Genomic DNA, 18,674 nt, shown 5'->3' on the forward strand with positions numbered 1-18,674 from the left:
AATGAAGTGCAGGGGGAGCGTGGGTGCATAGGTACATTAGCCTACTTCCCATCCGCTCCTCCCTAGGGGAGTGTGTCTCATTTTAGACTCACCTTTGTTATCCCACGTGGACCTGGGGATATCCCATATCTTGAGTGCTGAAAATGACTACCAGCGGCCACCGCCTGAATGCAGAATCCTGAATCCAGGTTCCCAGGAAACAAGATTTATGCTGAAGAACTGGTTATCTCTGCACCATTTCAATTACCTACCTCTGCTGTATTCTCTTGGGTGTCAGCCCCATACTGTCCTGCTCTTTGCCCCCAGCAAGATGACATCTGGGACATTACACATGGTGCATTGGCAGCTGGGTTCATTCCCCCACCCCAACCCCGCTCCACTGCCTCTGAGACCAGATGTGAACCCCCAGACTGGAGCTGCCTGACAAACAGAAGGGAATTGGAGTGAATGTGTTGAATTACGCATCTCACCGCAAATCGCTGCTTACTGGTTATATCATTTGTGATTCCCAGCAGAAAGGTGTGGTGAAACAAAACCACGTCAGGATTGTGCTGCATGCCAGGGCTATGCATGATGATACCAGCAGAGAGAGAACTCAGCGCTAGCTACTGTAAAAGCACAGGCCATTGTCATTTGGTTCACAACTTTTGCTGCATTTCTACACAACATGAGGCAGGGATGCATTCTCCTCCTGCCGCTATTCTGTGTTGAGCAATTGATTGGATACTGGGACTTCCTGCTCCACATGTCAGAATCAAGGGTGGTGAAGAAGTGTTCACTGATTGAGACTTTGCTGATGACACTGCCTTGCTGGTGGAGAAGTCCAAGTATTTCAGCCTTCCCCCTCCAAGGTCTCCAAGGCACCTCTCCACTATGGAATTGAGCTTCTCGTGGCAGAAGATCAAGGGCCAGAACAACAGAGCGGGGCCAGCAGGGCCCCCGTTGCAGGTGGGGTTGAGTTCTGTGGAGAGATTAATGAGTTTATCTACCTAGGCTGCAAGCTGCATTCAAAGTCGCAGTATTTCTCACTGCCTCCAGCATGATGTCCACATCTCGCTTCTGGATGCCAAAATATCTTTGTGCTGAGACAAAGTTCAGGATCTATCAAACCTGTGTATTACCTGCGTTGTTATACTGTCCTACCTTCAGTGGCCATGGAGAACAATGGATCACTAAATGGATCACTGCATTTAGCTGTATGGAGTGGAAATCCAACAACCTCATGAAGAAACTTGCACAGATACAGACAGATATCATCTTCCTTTCCAAATGCAAACGGATGGACATCATACCAAATGGACTAATGGTAAAAAATCCACTGCTATCTTCATACTACACAGACCACAGTGATAGATTATGCCACACTCTATCAAAGAAACTGAGGAACCACCTGATCAGCATCCTATACAGCAAACAGGAAAACGTCAAAAAAGAGCTCTCCAACCTCATTAATAACCAAACTTCCATACAAACAGACTTCACTAAAATAAGACAGGAGATCTACATTACTCACTTAACCTCTCTACAAAGGAAAAAGGACTGTAAGGTGTCTAAACTCCTACCTGCCTCATGGGGCCACAACCGTGGTACCCCCAACCCACCCAGCAATATCATCAATCTATCCAACTACACACTCAGCCCAGAAGAAAAGTCTGTCCTATCTCGGGGACTCTCTTTCTGCCCTGCCACGCCCACCAACATGATACAGTTCTGCGGCGATCTAGAAGCCTACTTTTGCCGTCTCCGACTCAAAGAATACTTTCAGGACAACACTGAACAGCGCACTAATACACAGGTACCTCCCACCAACAGCACAAGAAGAAGAACTCCAAATGGACTCCTCCTGAAGGTCGAAATGACAGTCTGGACCTATACATTGAATGCTTCCGCCGACGTGCACAGGCAGAAATTGTGGAAAAACAACATCGCTTGCCTCATAACCTAAGTCGTGCAGAACGCAATGCCATCTACAGCCTCAGAAACTACCCTGACATTATCATCAAAAAGGCTGATAAAGGAGGTGCTGTTGTCATCATGAACAGGTCTGACTACCAAAAGGAGGCCGCCAGACAACTCTCCAACACCAAATTCTATAGGCCACTTCCCTCAGATCCCACTGAGGAATACACTAAGAAACTGCACCATCTACTCAGGACACTCCCTACACTAACACTGGAACAAATTAACATACCCTTAGAGCCCCGACCAGGGTTATTCTATCTACTACCCAAGATCCACAAACCCGGAAATCCTGGATGCCCCATCATCTCGGGCATTGGCACTCTCACTGAAGGATTGTCTGGAATGTGGACTCTCTACTCAGACCCTATGCCACACTCCCAGCTATCTTCGTGACTCCACTGATTTCCTGAGGAAACTACAATGCATTGGTGACCTTCCAGAAAACACCATCCTAGCCACCATGGACGTAGAGGCTCTCTACATGAACATCCCACACACAGATGGAATACAAGCTGTCAGGAACAGTATCCCTGATGATGCCACAGCACAACTGGCTGCTGAGCTCTGTGCCTTTATCCTCACACACAACTATTTCAAATTTGATGACAATATATTTCTCCAGATCAGTGGCACCGCTATGGGCACCCACATGGCCCCACAATATGCCAATATTTTTATGGCCGACCTGGAACAACGCTTCCTCAGCTCTCGTCCACTCACGCCCCTTCTCTACTTATGCTACATTGATGACATCTTCATCATCTGGACCCATGGGAAGGAGACTCTGGAAAAATTCCACCACGATTTCAACAGCTTCCACCCCACCATCAACCTCAGCCCGGACCAATCTACACGGGAGGTCCACTTCCTGGACACCACGGTGCAAATAAGTGATTGTCACATTAACACCACCCTATACCGAAACCCTACCAACGGTTATGCCTACCTTCATGCCTCCAGTTTCCATCCTGGGCACATCACACGATCCATTGTCTACAGCCAAGCACTGAGGTACAATCGCATCTGCTCTAATCCCTCAGACAGAGACCAACACCTACAAAATCTCCACCAAGCATTCTCAAAACTACAATACCCATACGAAGAAATAAGGAAACAGATCAACAGAGCCAGACGCGTACCCAGAAGCCTCCTACTGCAAGACAAACCCAAGAAAGAAACCAACAGGACTCCACTGGCCATCACAATCAGTCCCCAGCTAAAACCTCTCCAACGCATCATCAGGGACCTACAACCCATCCTGGACAATGATCCCACACTTTCACAGGCCTTGGGTGGCAGACCAGTCCTTACTCACAGGCAACCTGCCAATTTGAAACGTATTCTCACCAGTAACTGCACAACGCACCATAGTAACTGTAGCTCAGGAATCAATCCATGTAACAAACCTCGATGCCAACTCTGCCCACATATCTACACCAGCGACACCATCACAGGACCTAACCAGATCAGCCATACCATCACCGGTTCATTCACCTGCACGTCCACCAATGTAATATATGCCATCATATGCCAGCAATGCCCCTCTGCTATGTACATCGGCCAAACTGGACAGTCGCTACGGAAAAGGATAAACGGACACAAATCAGATATTAGGAATGGCAATATACAAAAACCTGTAGGAGAACACTTCAACCTCCCTGGCCACACGATAGCAGACCTTAAGGTGGCCATCCTGCAGCAAAAAAACTTCAGGACCAGACTTCAAAGAGAAACTGCTGAGCTTCAGTTCATCTGCAAATTTGACACCATCAGCTCAGGATTAAACAAAGACTGTGAATGGCTTGCCAACTACAAAACCAGTTTCTCCTCCCTTGGTTTTCACACCTCAACCGCTAGAACAGGGCCTCATCCTCCCTGATTGAACTAACCTCATTATCTCTATCTTGCCTGCATATATATACCTGCCCCTGGAAATTTCCACTACATGCATCTGACGAAGTGGGTATTCACCCACGAAAGCTCATGCTCCAAAACGTCTGTTAGTCTATAAAGTGCCACAGGATTCTTTGCTGCTTATCCTCTTTATAACAGCCCTTAACATATTTGAAGACTGTTTTCAGTTTTCTTTTCTCATGACTAAACATGCCCAGTTTTTTTAACCTTTCCTCATAGATCAGGTTTTCTAAATCTTTTATCATTTTTGTTGCTCTCCTCTGGACTCACTCTAATTTATCCATGTTCCCTAAAGTGTGGTGCCCAGAACTGGACACAATACTCCACCTGAGTCCTCACCAGTGCTCAGAGGTGAGGGACAAGTATCTCCCATGTCTTATCTACAACACCGTTAATACAGCCCAGAACGATACTAGTCTTTTTGGCACCTGCATCACATTGACGATTCGTATTCAATTTGTGATCCACTATAACCCCCGGATCCTTTTAATCAGTACTACCACCTAACCAGTTATTCCCCATTTTGTAGTTGGGCATTTGATTTTTCCTTCCGAGTGTAGTACTTTGTGCTTATTCTCATTGTATTTCATCTTGTTGATTTCAGACAAATTCTCTTCACTTAAGTTCAAAAGCAGCATTGCAGCTCTTCGGCCACGTTGTCAGGATGGACAAAAACACCCCAGCACACCATGCTCTCCAAAACTCTCCATTGACCCTACCTGGAGCCCTTTGCGGGGCCATCCCAGGGATTTGTGGATTTGCAGGAATGAGCCAGCTCTGGGAACTTCACTACACAAGGCCTGGTGCGACACCATCAAGCATAGTCACTCTGGCTGGTGCAGTGGTCCTCAGTAGACTGTGCATATTTGATGATGCTGATGCTACCTGTCAAATCTCTTTTAGTAGTTATCAATAGTATAAGGCTCATGCCACACAGCTGAGCAGTTCAGATACCATCCAGTAGAGGGCAGTGGTGCACATACACATCGGCCAGCTCAGTTAGCGCAGAATTTCATTAGTCAGCAGAGATGTGCTCCAGGTCTGCTCTCCCCACTCAGTCTCTGCCTAAAAGCTGGTCCAGTTAGCACAGGGCTGATCGACAGCTACTGAAAAGACTAGGTTAAAACTGGGACTGGCCTGCAAATTATTGCAAATTAGGCTTCACAGGTGACTGAGTGTGCCCTTGATGTTGACCCTGAGATACAGCCCGGGGAGCTGAAAGAAGCTGCATTCTCCGAGTGACAGAACTGTGGCTGCCGAAATGTTAACGGCTGGCTGGGCAATGACACAAAAACAGTGTTAGGGCCAAAAGACATTGAATCCAGATGTGAGCTGGGCAGATGCGAGGGAGTCAGGGAAAGGGAGAAATGAAGCCAACATTCCCTGCAGCTGGCGGCACCTAAATCAAAGTGCCATCCAGAGGTTCCGAGGAGCAGCAATTGCATGCCGCGGTTTTCAAAAGTGACTGGTGCATCCAAGGGCCCCACTTAAGACTGGAGCTGGTCGGGAGTTTTCCAATCCAAAGTTTTTTTGGTTAGAAAATGTCAATTTGCTGGGGCTGGAACTGTTTGTGGGGGAGGGTCAGTTCTGATAACTCTCCCCCATTCAGAAGAACAAGTTCTGAAATTGTAGAACTATCCCGCTTTGACATTATTGAAACGAACAGCTTCATTTTCCGGTGCAAAGCAACTTTTTGTTCAGACATTTTGGTTAATTTATACTAAAAAAAACAAGCTTTAAAAATGGAAAAAAAGGTTGAAATGGAAAGGAGACGTTTCAAAATTATCGAAACAAAACATTTTTCAGATCATCAGGTCACAAACGTTTGTGGGAGTTTTGACTTTTCATCCCAAGTCGGGATAGGAAAAAGGTTGGAACTCTCAAAAACACTGCCAGGATGGAGAACTGTTGTTCCCCACCTAGCTCTTCTTGAGATACCTTAACAGGGGCTAATTTTTAGACAGTGTTTATTACCCACCCAGCTACCTACTCTCCATCTGAAAACCAGGCCCCTGTAAGGGGTCTCAAGTTGGGCCCCTAAAATCCAAGTGACTCTCTCAGGATGAGGTGGTCCTTTAAAGGGATTCTGGTTCAGCCCCCACCCTGTGATTAATTAAGCTGCCTCCGAGGCAATGGGGCTGTGGCCAGGGACCAGGTAATCACTTGATCATCCCCATCACCTGGGATGCAGCCTGTGAGGTGCTCAGCAGATGGTGGTGGTGAGGGCCATATAAGGACCTGATTCAAAGCCTAGTGAAGTCTGTGCAAAGACTCCTATGTCCTTTAAATCAGGTCCTCAAAACCTAGCTAGCTAGATTCTCCAGTGGCTCACAGCAGGCTACCTGCAAGTGCCCACTGTGATGCAGATGGTCCCTGGTTCAGCACTCTAAGCATGCTCACATTAGGGACCAGTAAAACAATAGCAAACAGGAAAGCATCTGGCTGGGAGAGCTAAGACTTTATTATATTTTCCAAATACATTCCAAAGGACAGCAGCCAGTTTTGGATCCTTTCCCACCACCCAGAGCTAGTGCATTCCTTGCTGATTTCTGTTGGGACCTTGCCCCCTGTTGGATAAACCCCATGTTCACAGGAAATCTCCTCAGGGATCGGGACCTTCCTTTCCCCTGGGCTCTCAGCTACAGTCGTGGATGCAGCTGCAGACCACTGGCTGGTCCTGGATTCCCTGTGTCCGCAAGAAGAATCGGTCTGATAGCCATCTGTTGCTACCAGCTCGGTGGTGCAGATGGAAGGGACTTGGACAGCAACACCTTTGTTCCTCCGTTTCTTGCCTGTTTGCCTCCCCTCTTCTTTCACTGCCCATTGTTCATCCTCCAGGTATATGTTCAATGGTACCTCCAGAAGGAGGTTTATGGGTATTTCTCTGCCTTTTCTCTGGCAGTGTTGCTTGGAAGGCACAAAAGGGACAGCTTTTCTCGCCCTTTGGTATCTCCCACCCTGGGCTCCTTTTCTCCTTTTTACATTTTGCCTCCTTCTTCCTCTCCTTCCTTTAGAAAATTTTGCTTTTCTAGCAGGAGCCACGTAGCTTCTTCCTCTGCAGGGTCTGGAATAGGATGTGGAGGGGCTCACGACCTCCTTTCTGGACTTGGCCCTGGAATAAGATCTTGAATAGATGTGAAGAGAAGGCACATCAGAGTCACCCACATTCTTGGCTCCCCTCTTGCCCCTGGCATTAGATGTCAACGGAGTGTCATAGCCACGCATATCCTCCTCCGCTTTCCCCTTTGCTCTGCAGCTAAATGTCAAAGGTGCGTCAGAGTCTGCTAACTCCTGGCCTCGGCCCCTGGTCCTGACATAATACGTGCACTGGGCCTCATACACAGTCATGTTCTGTTTTTTGGGAGTTGGCTGAAGGTGAGTGACATGTTGGCGAGCTTTGTCCTCGCGTGGCCTGCGATAGCTCTGCACTATGAACTGGGCCATGGAGTAGGTGACTCCAATCTTCTTGGAAAGCTGCCGTGGGGTGTAGTGCATCTCCTTCCATTTTTCTTTCTGGAGTCTCATGCTGCTCCCTGTCCGCTCACCTGACCCATCTCCATACCACCTTCACTTAAGAGTATTGTGCCAGGTGCTGAGGTTTCTGTGACATCAGCAGCTGCCCAGGTGATGTCATAAGCATGCTTCATAGCTAGGCTGTCATCAGAGACTTTCAAGAGGTGGATTTCAGTTTAATCACTTTTAGGACAAAGTCCAGTGACCGGTTTCATGGAATCCTTAAATTCAGCGGTTCTCCAGCTGGGGTCCATGACCTAGTGCTGGGGGGTCATGCCCCCCCTGCTCTTCTCATGTTGTTAAATGAGAGGGGTCCCAGCTAGGCCCTGGCTAGAGGAGTGCAGTTATGGAAAAGGTCGATGATAACAAATCTATCCACCCTATTTACTCTAGGATATCCAACGTCACAGTATTTGGGCATCATTCTCTTTTTCTAGAACCACTGGGCCAAGGAAGGAGCAACAGGCTACAGCTGGCAAAAGAGAAACTTAAGCGTCTGGGTGGTGGGGACACTCTGAATGAAGCAGTTTGCTTAGCAAGGTAATTACAGCACACATGCTGAAGCTGATGGAAAGAACAATGCAGTTCCCAAGGTCCTGACTCAGGTTTTAGTCCATAGTTGCTCTTTCCTTAATCAAGCAAACTCTGGCTGGAGTTACTGGCAATTTTGCTGAGTAAGGACTGCCTAAAAACTGAGTGAGGGTCTGAGGATTTGGCCATATGGGTCTCTGGTGGGGCATAGTGCATCTAACCTTTATCCTTCCGAGGGAGATCAGATGAGACCCCAGGCTGTGTCTTTTGGAGCAGGCTGACATCCTGTGTCCTCTGCAAAGACATTAAGTCTTTTGGCACTTGGAGTTGGTGTTTCCGCTGGTGTCCCCCAATCTCCCACAGCCCTCTAAGCTAGCTGTTAACAGAGCTGCCATCCCACCCCATAGGCAACTGTTTCCCAGTATGGGGCTCACAAAGTGCCTTGAGAGCCTTCTGGAGGAAAAGCACTGTACTAGTCTCAGACCCACAGGAGAGAAGCCATCCAAGCAGCTCATGTAGAGAGAGACACAAGACAGAACGGAAGAGGGACAGGCAGACTTGGGCAAGGGGATGGAGGCAATATCAAACTTATGCTTGTTTCTTGGACTGAACAGAGGAGGAGTAGGGGGGATGAGTTTGGGAGGGCTGAGGATAAATGTTTCCAGGGCGTCGTGGTTTCCCTACCCATGTGCCTCCTAATGGAAAAAAAAAAGGCTGCAATTGCGAACGGCAGCAGCTCCACTGTGTCCCTTTCTTCTTCGGCGGCAATTCGGTGGCAGGTCCTTCCCTCCGAGAGGGACCATGGGACCCACTGCTGAATTGCTGCCGAAGAGCCCGACTTGCCGCCACTTCCCCTTGGCCGCTCCAAGCACCTGCTTGCTGAGCTGGTGCCTGGAGCCGGCCCTGCTCCCGCACACCCATGACAAAGCTGGTGACTCCTCTGTCCACAAGGACTCTGGAGACAGTTTGGGTTGAGAATGGAGAATTTGATCCAAGTGTCTGCATTTTGCCATTGACATGCATTTGACCAGCTCTATAAATCTGTTTAAAGCCTCAGTTAAAGGCTCCTCAGCTTCAGAATGCCTGTTGCAATCAGAGCTGGCTTGTACTGCACGATTCAGGCCTGGCTCCGAGCTTTCCTGACACTCTGGAGTTTGGGTTTAGACCCATCTCTGGTTCAGAGAGACCCACTTATGTGTGAACATTGTTCACATTGCACGTATGGTGCCTACTGCAAAATGAGCCAGCGACTGAGCATTTCATATTAGCAAACTTGAGATGCAGCCATGCCAGGGTTCAGACCCAGGACTCTGCTCTTTGCTGAATGTAAATGCCCATGTTACCTTATGGGTTTCTTTTGTCTCTCTCAATTGCTCTGTAATATTTTCTTACTATTCCCCTTACAAAATGGGGTGAGGGAATAAGATATTTGAATATAAAAACACGTTAAAAAAGTACTTATTAAATATGATCAATTTTAAGTACTCGCTTAACTTTAAGCAACTCCTTAATTGCTTTGCTGACTCAAGCCCCAGATGGATAGGGCCTTTTTTAGTCTTCTCATTTACCATATAGTGGAGACTTTTCATTGAGTCCACTAGAATTCCTCCAGATTAACATGAGTGTGAAAGGAGAATCAGACCCATGGAAGATTAAGAGATACAGAAGGCTGCAGAAAAGGATCCACAAAAGAGAGATCACAGCTGGAAACATCTGGAGAGCAGAACACTACCACAGGAGCCCTGAAAGAAACAGCAGAGTTGGGGAGCAGGCACGAGTATAGTATCCAAGAGATTAGGATCGCTCCCAAGAAGGATCCAGCACTGCTGGAACCCAATGAGACAATGGCTTCTGCAAAGCAGGACCCCAGAAAGAGACAGCATCGCTGGAAACAACCACCAGATGGCAGAGGATGAAAGAGGATCCAAAAAGGATCCAAAAGAGAGCCCAGATGGGAATACCTGGATAGCAGGCGCACACCAGCAAGGACTCCAGGCGGTTTTGTTTGCAACACTTTCCGTTTATTAGACACAGACTTTCCAAATGGGGCCGGAGGTAGCGCATGGCTCCTTCCCGCAATTGCTTTCGGGGTTGTCTCTAGATCGACTGATGTATCATGAAAGAGGACAACGCTCCAACTGGAGATCAGACTTTTAAAAAGAACGAATGAACATTTGGGGAAAAGGACTCCGATACATTAGGTGTCTCTCAGAAAAGCACCACTGAAACAAAACCCCAAACAGATGAGAGTTAAAGAGGCCGATGGCCATCTCCTTACAAGACAGAGTTTTTATTACATTGTTACAACAGATAGCCAGCAGCTTCTGTGTGTTTGCTGGGCTCTTCACTCCTATGGGGTTTGTACATTCAGAGAGCTGAGCTGATACCTGCTTTGTCAAGTTTATAAAGGAAAACGTCTGCCATAAACTTGGACTTTCCTGCATTAAGCGATACCTCTCGGGGGTTGGGGGGTTAGGGAAGTTGGGGGTTACAATCGATTCATCAACGGTAGTTGCAAAGTGGTTAAGAAGAACATTTTTCCTGGCTTGGGTGGTGCCCTGCTTCAAAGAACAAAAAGAGGCCCAGGAATGGATATTTAAAGAGATAAGACCCCCCGCCCCCAATCTGGTCGATGCCAGCAGCTGACTGCGCCGTAGCCTCTGTGTGAGTGTGTCTCAGTGCTGAGGTTCACTGTGTGTTTCTCCATCCAGTCTGTCTGGTTCCCCCCACCTCCCCGCACATGTATTTGTTCTATACAGAAAAGAACCGTCCCTCCAGCGTGGGGTGGCGAGGGTCCTGGTGGCTGTGGAGCCTCATTTCCTTGTGTGCAGAGTGTCCTGAAATTTGGTGCTGGTGAACCGCAGGTGGAAGCCCTTCTTGCTGATGGTGTCGTCCGAGTGGAACTTGACCATGACCGAATCGCCGGCGGAGGAGACCTCTTCCGGGGGCTAGCGGGGAGGCAATGGAGTGGAGAGAGCCGGTCAGGGCACACTGTTTCTCCCTCACAGACCCAGAGGGTGAGAGACTGCAGGGGCCTGAGAGTCAACAGACTCTCTGGGATGATTGGGCTCATCTTCCCCTTCCTCATGGGCCAGTGCCATGAGTTTCTGCTGAGAGAGGTCAGCAGCAAACCATCAACGGCCCTGGAGCCAGGAGGGAGCAGGGCGAAGACACTGGGGGCTGACAGCAATGGCTGAATCCCAGGGCAACTCCTGGGCTGGGGCAGCTTACACCCCACCTTGCTTGAGGCGGTGTCCACTAGCACAGTTCAGCCTAGGCGGCCATTGGGCTAGCAGCATAAGGCTTATTTATGCACCAACCTGAACTGGGTTAGTTCAATGGGTGCAGACCCTGGGTGGACACTGATTTCGGTTTGGCTTACCCCTCTTTCCTAATGGACCCAAGTGAAACTGAAATATCCCTCCTTGGTCTCAACCACCTCTCCCCCAGCTCTGAAAGCTCAATCGCTTCCTTGCCAGGGGTTAGGTGTTTCCCCCTCTCCTCCAATGGGCTTGCCATGCTTTGCATTATCATTGGTTATTCCATTCTCTATAGATTCTTACCCTGCGCCCATCTCTGCAGTAGCTGAGTGCTAGAGCTGGGTCAGGTTTTTTTTTTTTTTCAGGGACTAATTTATTTGCCAAAAAAGGCATTTTTCAGTCCAAACTCCACCCCCTCTCTGGGTTGGAAATCCAGATTGAATTCAGTGAATAGTTTCGTCTCAAAATAAATGAAAAAAAAAAATAGAAAAAGTCAAAAGAGTTAGACATATTCAAAACGAACCTTTTTGACTTTTTGTTTAGAAATTTAGCTAGATTTGCTTAAACTTAAAATAAAAAAAAGGCTGAAGACCACCACAAACCATAATAAAACCCTTGGGAAAAAATTCATTTTGGGTCAAACAAAAACATTTGGTTTTTCCTTTGGATTTTTCCGTTCAGCCACCAAACTGAACAATCAGTTCTTGGCTCAGAGCGGTATGCAACGCATGGTTTTGCTCCGGACGTGGTGCAGCTCTCCCCTCCTTCTGGGGCCAAGCAGGGGTAGGAGTGGGAAGGAAGTGAGCACAGCAGGGGAACTTACCCCAGATCCGCAGTAGCGCCCCAGGCGTGGCGCTGTCCCGTCATAGCCGTCGAAGAGCTCCATGTAGTCGTACCCACAGTCGGCCTCCTCCTCGATCTCGAAGGTCTGGAAGATGAGCTCCACCCCGTAGCCTTCTTCCGCTACAATCACCCACTCGCAGTCCGAGCCCCCAGGGTAGTTGTTGTCTCCGAACTGAGCGTGTGAGTATAGGTCCTTGGTTTTCACCTCAGCTCGCATCTGGCCCCCACAGACTGGAAGTAAGAACACACATATGCGCATAGCAAGGAGGTGAAGAAGGGTGGGCAACTATTGCCCAAGAGGGTCATCTCCTTTCCTCTCTATTTCCTAATGTCTCACAAAAGCTTATGCTGAAATAAATTTGTTAGTCTCTAAGGTGCTACAGCCACCCCATCTGTGTGTCATGGAAGGAAGGAGAGTGGAGCTCAGTTTCTGGCCTCATCCAGACTTTGGCCTCTCTGCTTAGTCTGCCAACCTTGGGTGTTTTTTGCACAGGATCTGTTGAGCAGCTGTGAGATAGATGGTCAAATGGGTCATGGAGAAGTGAATGGCTCCCTGTCCCATCCCTGATCTCCTAAGCCATCCTGCCCTCAAAAATTGTGACTTCAAAAAGAAACATGGCAGCTGCTTTGCTTGTGCCTCTCAACATTGCTTTACTATCAGCCAATGACCCCCTAATCTCTCTGTTCTTCTCCTCCCCTTGCCTCTCTCTACACTTTTAACACCTTATACAAAATACTGAACCATACCAAGCCTTGGAGTCTTTAAAGCACCACAATTCCTAGGTAGACACAAGGGTGAAATGGGATAATATTCTAGCCCCTCTCTTCTGGGACCAGAGCTTCACACCTGGCCTGACATCGCCACAACGCTCTGGAGGTTTTAGGTACCTGCCACTGAACCAAACACCAAGTAAACAAAAACCCAGTTACCTGTTGAATAGGTGGCCTGGAAGCCCTTCTTCTGGACGGAGTTATCAGAGAAGAACTTGAGGAACATCTTGTTGCTGGTGGAGATGACGGGGTCCGGTTCCTTAGCCCCACAGAACCTGCCCAGGACTGGAGCCTTGGCATCTTTCCCATTGTAAACCTCCAAGTGGTCATAAGTGCATTCCTGATGACCCTCAATATCTAGCTCCGTGAAGGTCTGGGAAGAGGGAAGGAGATGGAGGGAAACTTACAGTGACAGTAGGTGGCAAAGCACTGAAGTTCTATAGATCTCAAGTCACGACAGTGATAGGGGGCCATTCCAAGTCCCATACAGCATGTCTCTGGCTATGCTGTTAGAAGCCATGTTAGTCTGGACACAGCTGGCAGTTTCTCTGTGCAGCGGTCACCTTGTCTGCAATCTACTCCCATCTCATTTGATTGCTCTCAAAGCAACATTAACAAGAAGTGTTCCCCAGGGATGTTACTGCATAATTGTCCCCTTCCTCCCATGTGTGTCATGGCTCCATTGTCCATTATAGAGGCTATACACCTCCTTGCACAGCATCTGGTACTGGACATAGCTGGAGAGAGGACAATGGCCTAGACAGACCATTGGTCTGAAGCGGACTGGAAATTCCTAGGTGTTGTATCTTTCACACAGGGACCGGTGGCTGTGATCACCATATCACATGTGTGTTTTTCTGCTGCTAGTCCCTTGCTCTATACGTTACCAGTTTGACGCGGTGCCCAGGCGTGGTAGTTACTGCCCAGGTGCATTCTTTCTTGCTCGGGTACTTATCAGGCCAGTTAGGGCTGGTGATGGTACCAGTGATGGACGTCACCTTGTGATCACAGCCGGCTGCAGGAAGAAGATCCCAAAGAAGGAGTCAGCCAGGGGGCTATCCTCCAAAGGGTCATTTCTCCACCCTTCCTCCACCCCCAAAATTCACTTACCCAACAATCCCAAAGGGTCAGCTAAGCTGTTTATCCCCTTGCCAGCCCCTTGTTGCTGAGAAAAATGAAGAGATAGGGAAACCTATGCACGGTCCAGAGGACACTGGCAGCAAACCCTTCAGAGACCTTGTGCGCTGAGAAGCCCAGTAAGGCAACTGAACCTTTCCTGCCATCCTGGGGACACACGTACCTTCTTTGCAATCGTGGTTGTTGTCATGCAGCACAAAGCCACTGCGGCATTGGCACTGGTAGCTGCCGAAAGTATTTAGGCAGTCGTGCTGGCACCCTCCATTATCCTTCGAACATTCATCTTTGTCTAAGGAGAAGAAAAGAAGCAGTCCTTGGTTTAGCAGGGCCTAGGTATTGTTCATTGCTGGGTTACGATGAATCGCCAGCATTGCAATGGACAATCCTTCTCAATGGGGTGAAATCTAGGGCAGCTGAGCCATTCAGAAAGGGCCAGACTCACCCCCAGTGCAGAAGGCTCACTCACAAGGTTCTGTGCATTACAAAATCCCACTTAAATTCCATGACTGAATTGGTGTCCAGTGCCTCCCTATGGCCCTTCTGCACTGGGGTGAACATCGGCTTAAGGGACCTCAATCCATAACACCGCCTGTTCGAGTGGAAACATCTTCCATGGAGACAAATTGTGCCAACTAGTGCCTAAATCATACCTCACTCACTACTCCCAGATTCTGAGTGCTCTGCTACTGAAAGTCCCTGGACTGGGACTCAAAACTTTCAGCTATCAGTGGAAGGAAAATATCAGACAAGCAAGTTCTTATTTCCAGCAGCAACCAGATCTATGGGCCTGACCCTGGTTCTCACTTCCACCATAGTGAATGCAGTGATTGAAGCACCAAACTAGTGCAAGCAAGAGGAGAACCAAGCTCCATTTCTACAAATCTTGCCCTGTGCTAACTCCATATGGAAATCAATTCAATATATATGGGACACAACCATTACCTGCTTACTGTACAGACGGGTAGGTAGAAAAACAGACACAAGGACAACCAAAGATGCAAGAAAGACCAGGACATGGTGTCCTTCTTTACTTATCAATAGGAAATGTCACAGACACAATAAAAATTGGAAATAAAGGTCAACTGGTCAATGACAAACCAGAGGAGTCTAAAAACAATGGTGAATAAAAAAAAAAATAAAATAAAAAGCCAACAACCAGTTCTGTCAAGCACGGAATTTGGGGCCTGGGCCGCTCTCTGAGCGAGGCTGTGAGCTAGAACAGAACGGAAGGACATTGGTTCCCTGTTCCCTGGATCCTTTGGAGGCGCAGTGGTGTTCCTGAGAAACTGAATGGAGGATTGGCCGAGTTCCTTTAGGGCCTCGTATTCTTTTCTGCAGGCGGAACTTCAAGCCGGGTGGTCGAGCTTTCGGGGGCTGCAGCTGCTGCTTCGTTTCTGAAATGACAGAGAAGGAGAGAGAGTGAAAATGAAAACGAATCTGTGCCATTGTGCCCAGAGGGAGAGTTGGACACCAAGATAAGGGAGCCAAGTAAAGGGCTGGGGGGCAGTGGGACATGCAGAGAGCGGGGCCATATTCAGTAGCACGTGTTACAGAGCCGAAGGAAAGGGGAAGCATAGACACAGCTACTGCTGCCAAACTACAGGAGAAGCACAGCACAAGGGAAAGGCATCAAGATCTACCAGATCCCACTGAGTCACACCCCGCCCATTCCCTTTGGCTCTTGAAAGCAAACTTTAGCTCCAGCATTAAGTGATGGACGGGAGGAACTTTCTGGTGCAGCACCCCCTAGAGGTGCTTGGGGGAGTGTTCCTTTCAGGGCAGAAGCAACTCCTCCTTTCCCACGTTATCGCACATTCACTGGCCTAACACAGCTTTAGCTCTGCATAGAGGAGAACACAAGGAGGCAGAGGTGGGCTGGCAGACGCCAGAGAGGTTGGAGACAAGGGAGTATTGGGAGCAAATTGGCCCTTTCAAGCTATCAGTTAAATAAAGTCTTCACTAGCTGTCGCCTGCTAAAAGCCAATACAAATTCCACATTGTTTCTGTGGGGGACATGAGCATCATGGGGGATAGCCCTCCAGATAGATAATTGAGAGGACACAGGAGCTGCCCATGGTTTGCAGAGTGTTAATTTGGAGAAGGTTTTGGAAGACCATATTTGAGGGATTGTTGTTTGCACTTTGGGCACCTGGAATGGGACGGTGTGTGGAGATGGGAGGAGGCAAATTCCTCCCCCCTACCCACTTACCTCTGCTCCGCTGAACCCTGGCTGCAATTGTTACAGGAAGGACCTGCCCCTGCACATGGCAGAACTCCCTGAAAGGCGACGTCGTCTCAAGGCTTTGGAGCATGTGCAGGACGGCTGGTTACTTAGGGCTCCCCATGGACTTCCAGCCAGGAAGGTTAGATGATCTTTATGGGCAATTTCTTTGGCTGTAGGACAGGTCAAGAGGCAGCATGGTGACGCAGATAGTGCACTGGACTGGCAGCCAGGAGACCCGGATTCTATTCACCAGCTCTGCCACTGACCTGTTTGTGTGACCTTGGGCAAGACACTTCCCCTCTCTCAGCCTCTTGTTTCCCCTCCCACCCTTTGTCAGTCTTGTCTAGGTGGTGAGCTCTTTGTGCAAGGACTGTTTCTCACTGTGTATATGCACAGCACGGGCCTCATCTCGGTTGTGGTCTTGAGGCACCACTGGAATACAAATAACAATAACAGGACAGTTAAGACTGGGCATTTGGAGATTTCCACTTATGGCAGATCCTGACTCTGGGGGCAGACAACTAAGTATTAAAAATAGCAGTAAGTTGGTCCAAGCCGCAGGTCTTGCAGTGAGCTCTTGCGTGCACTACCTGTTCAGTCTGTAAGCCCCCAGGGGCTGTGGTTTCTTTAGCTCTGTACAGTGCCAAGCACACAGTCAGGGGCTTAAACATCAAGAGTGATGGGTGCTTCTTGCAGACCAATTTCTAGTCAATGAAGAATGCAGGAACACTTTGAAAGAGCCTCCTGAATGCAGCCTATAAGCGGTGTCTCACCTGGAGCCTCGGGCACGGGAGACATCTGGCTTCCAGGGGGGTGTTCTTTTCCCCACAAGACAGCACAAATGCAGGAAAGGTTTGCTGGAGCAAAAGGCTGGTCTTATGGTTAAGGCATCACACTGGGACTCATGAGATCCAGGCTCTGTTCCCAGACTCCCCATGCGGCCTTGGGCCAGTCACTTCACCTCTCTGCCTCAGTTCCTCATCTGTAGAACAGGGGCTTAACAGTCCTTCCTTCGTCTGTTTAAATTGTCAACTCCGCCGGGCAGGGCCAGTCCCTTACTCTGTGCATGTGCAGTGCCTAGCACAATTGGAGCCTGATCTCAGAGCCTTTAGGTGTGCTACTGTGATACAAAGAATAGCAAAAATTGTGAGACCGTGCTGTCTTGTGAGGAAAAGAACACACCCCAGGAAGCCAGGTGTCTCCTGTGCCTGAGGCTCCAGGTGAGACACCACTTATAGGCTGCATTCAGGAGGCTCTTTCATTTATACATGCATGTGGGGCTCTGTTTAGCACGATGCATGGTCCATTTACTCTTACGAGCCTGGCTGCTGTTAAGAACAGATGTGATGTGCCATTACAACCCCCAATACATAACAGTACGTACCCCCTTGTTCTGACCGCCCACTGCTGCACATGGCCAGACCTGTTTCCTGGGAGGTTTATAACCAGAAAGCTCAAAGTTCATGATGCAGCAGAGGAGGGGGCTTTTAAAGGTCTAACTGCATAGGCAGCAAACAGAGCAGGGGGGAGAAGCATTTCAATCAAGGCTAGGGGACTGCAAGGGGGACTGTGCATAATAAACCCCCTTCAGGAAGGACACCTGGGATGGAGAGATAAAAGAAAGAATTTGCATAGGAAAAGAGCCCACTGGAAAGCTGTATTTAGTAACTGTTTATTCTATCAGTTCGTTCATTGAAAATAAATAATCAGCAATAACGATATCGTCTGACATTTATCCCAAAGCACCTTGCAAACTCTGGGCCCGATTCTGCTTTCCGTCTGCATCCCACTGCAATCGAGTGATGCAGCATTGGGCCGTATACACCCGTTTGTATCGACACCCCCCCCAATTCACGAAAGCACACCATTGGCCAAAGCACGTGCTTAAGTCCCACTGACTTTCAATGTTAAGCATGTGCTTAGGTGCTTTCCTGGAGCAAGGCCACATGTAGCGGTGATGAAATGCAGCCACCACTGGGCTGGAGGGCAACAATTGGCAGATAACGCTGCACAATAGTAATGAAGGGCCAGGAAGATACCTAAGCCCAAGAGGTACTGAATCACACAAACATACAGCTGTGAAGCAATGCTTCAGTGTGGAAGGGACATGAGAAGGGGAGCTTACCTGAGCACTGACACTGGCAGCTCCAGTGGAAATGGTTCCTTAAGCGTGGTTAGATAAGCACCAAGACTCTGCAGCACCTGCTAAGGAATAGGACATTCCAGCCAATGTCTTCTGTTCGGGTGGTCAACAGCTGCTGTTCCACCACGTCTCTCTCTCTTGCTGATCTCATTTACTTGTCTAACTTACGCACCCACATTAACCCATGCCATTAGTTCTGGCCCCAGCCAGCGCTTTCTCAGGTAGAATCCAGAGTGATCTGCCTCCTGCCAGCTGCCTCTGGTTATCCCCAGCTCCCAAAGTAGCGCAGGAGGTGAAGAACGTGACTCAGTCACAAAGATGCGAGGGTTCCTTCCTGTGCAACAGGACAGCGGCGGCCAGGCTTTGTTTCCTGCCT

General features: G+C 48.7%; 1 protein-coding gene across 5 annotated transcripts in view; it reads right to left on the bottom strand.

The window, feature by feature from the left end:
• Nucleotides 1-8,738: 8,738 nt before the first annotated feature.
• Nucleotides 8,739-18,674, bottom strand: part of BMP1 (bone morphogenetic protein 1) — an 85,684-nt gene continuing 75,748 nt past the window's right edge. For 4 of the 5 annotated variants that reach the window (XM_030552100.1, XM_030552097.1, XM_030552095.1 and 1 more), the window contains exons 16-20: nt 14,095-14,220; nt 13,682-13,809; nt 12,954-13,167; nt 12,004-12,254; nt 8,739-10,868 (exon numbers count right to left, since the gene is read on the bottom strand). In XM_030552100.1, the coding sequence (XP_030407960.1) occupies nt 10,734-10,868; nt 12,004-12,254; nt 12,954-13,167; nt 13,682-13,809; nt 14,095-14,220 (854 nt within the window). In that variant the 3' untranslated portion in view covers nt 8,739-10,733. Of the gene's footprint in view, nt 10,869-12,003; nt 12,255-12,953; nt 13,168-13,681; nt 13,810-14,094; nt 14,221-14,927; nt 15,326-18,674 lie in introns of those variants that run through there. The other variant, XM_030552099.1, reaches the window with a different exon arrangement.

This window comes from Gopherus evgoodei, chromosome 2 (genome assembly GCF_007399415.2).
Source record: "Gopherus evgoodei ecotype Sinaloan lineage chromosome 2, rGopEvg1_v1.p, whole genome shotgun sequence".
NCBI lineage: Eukaryota > Metazoa > Chordata > Testudines > Testudinidae > Gopherus > Gopherus evgoodei.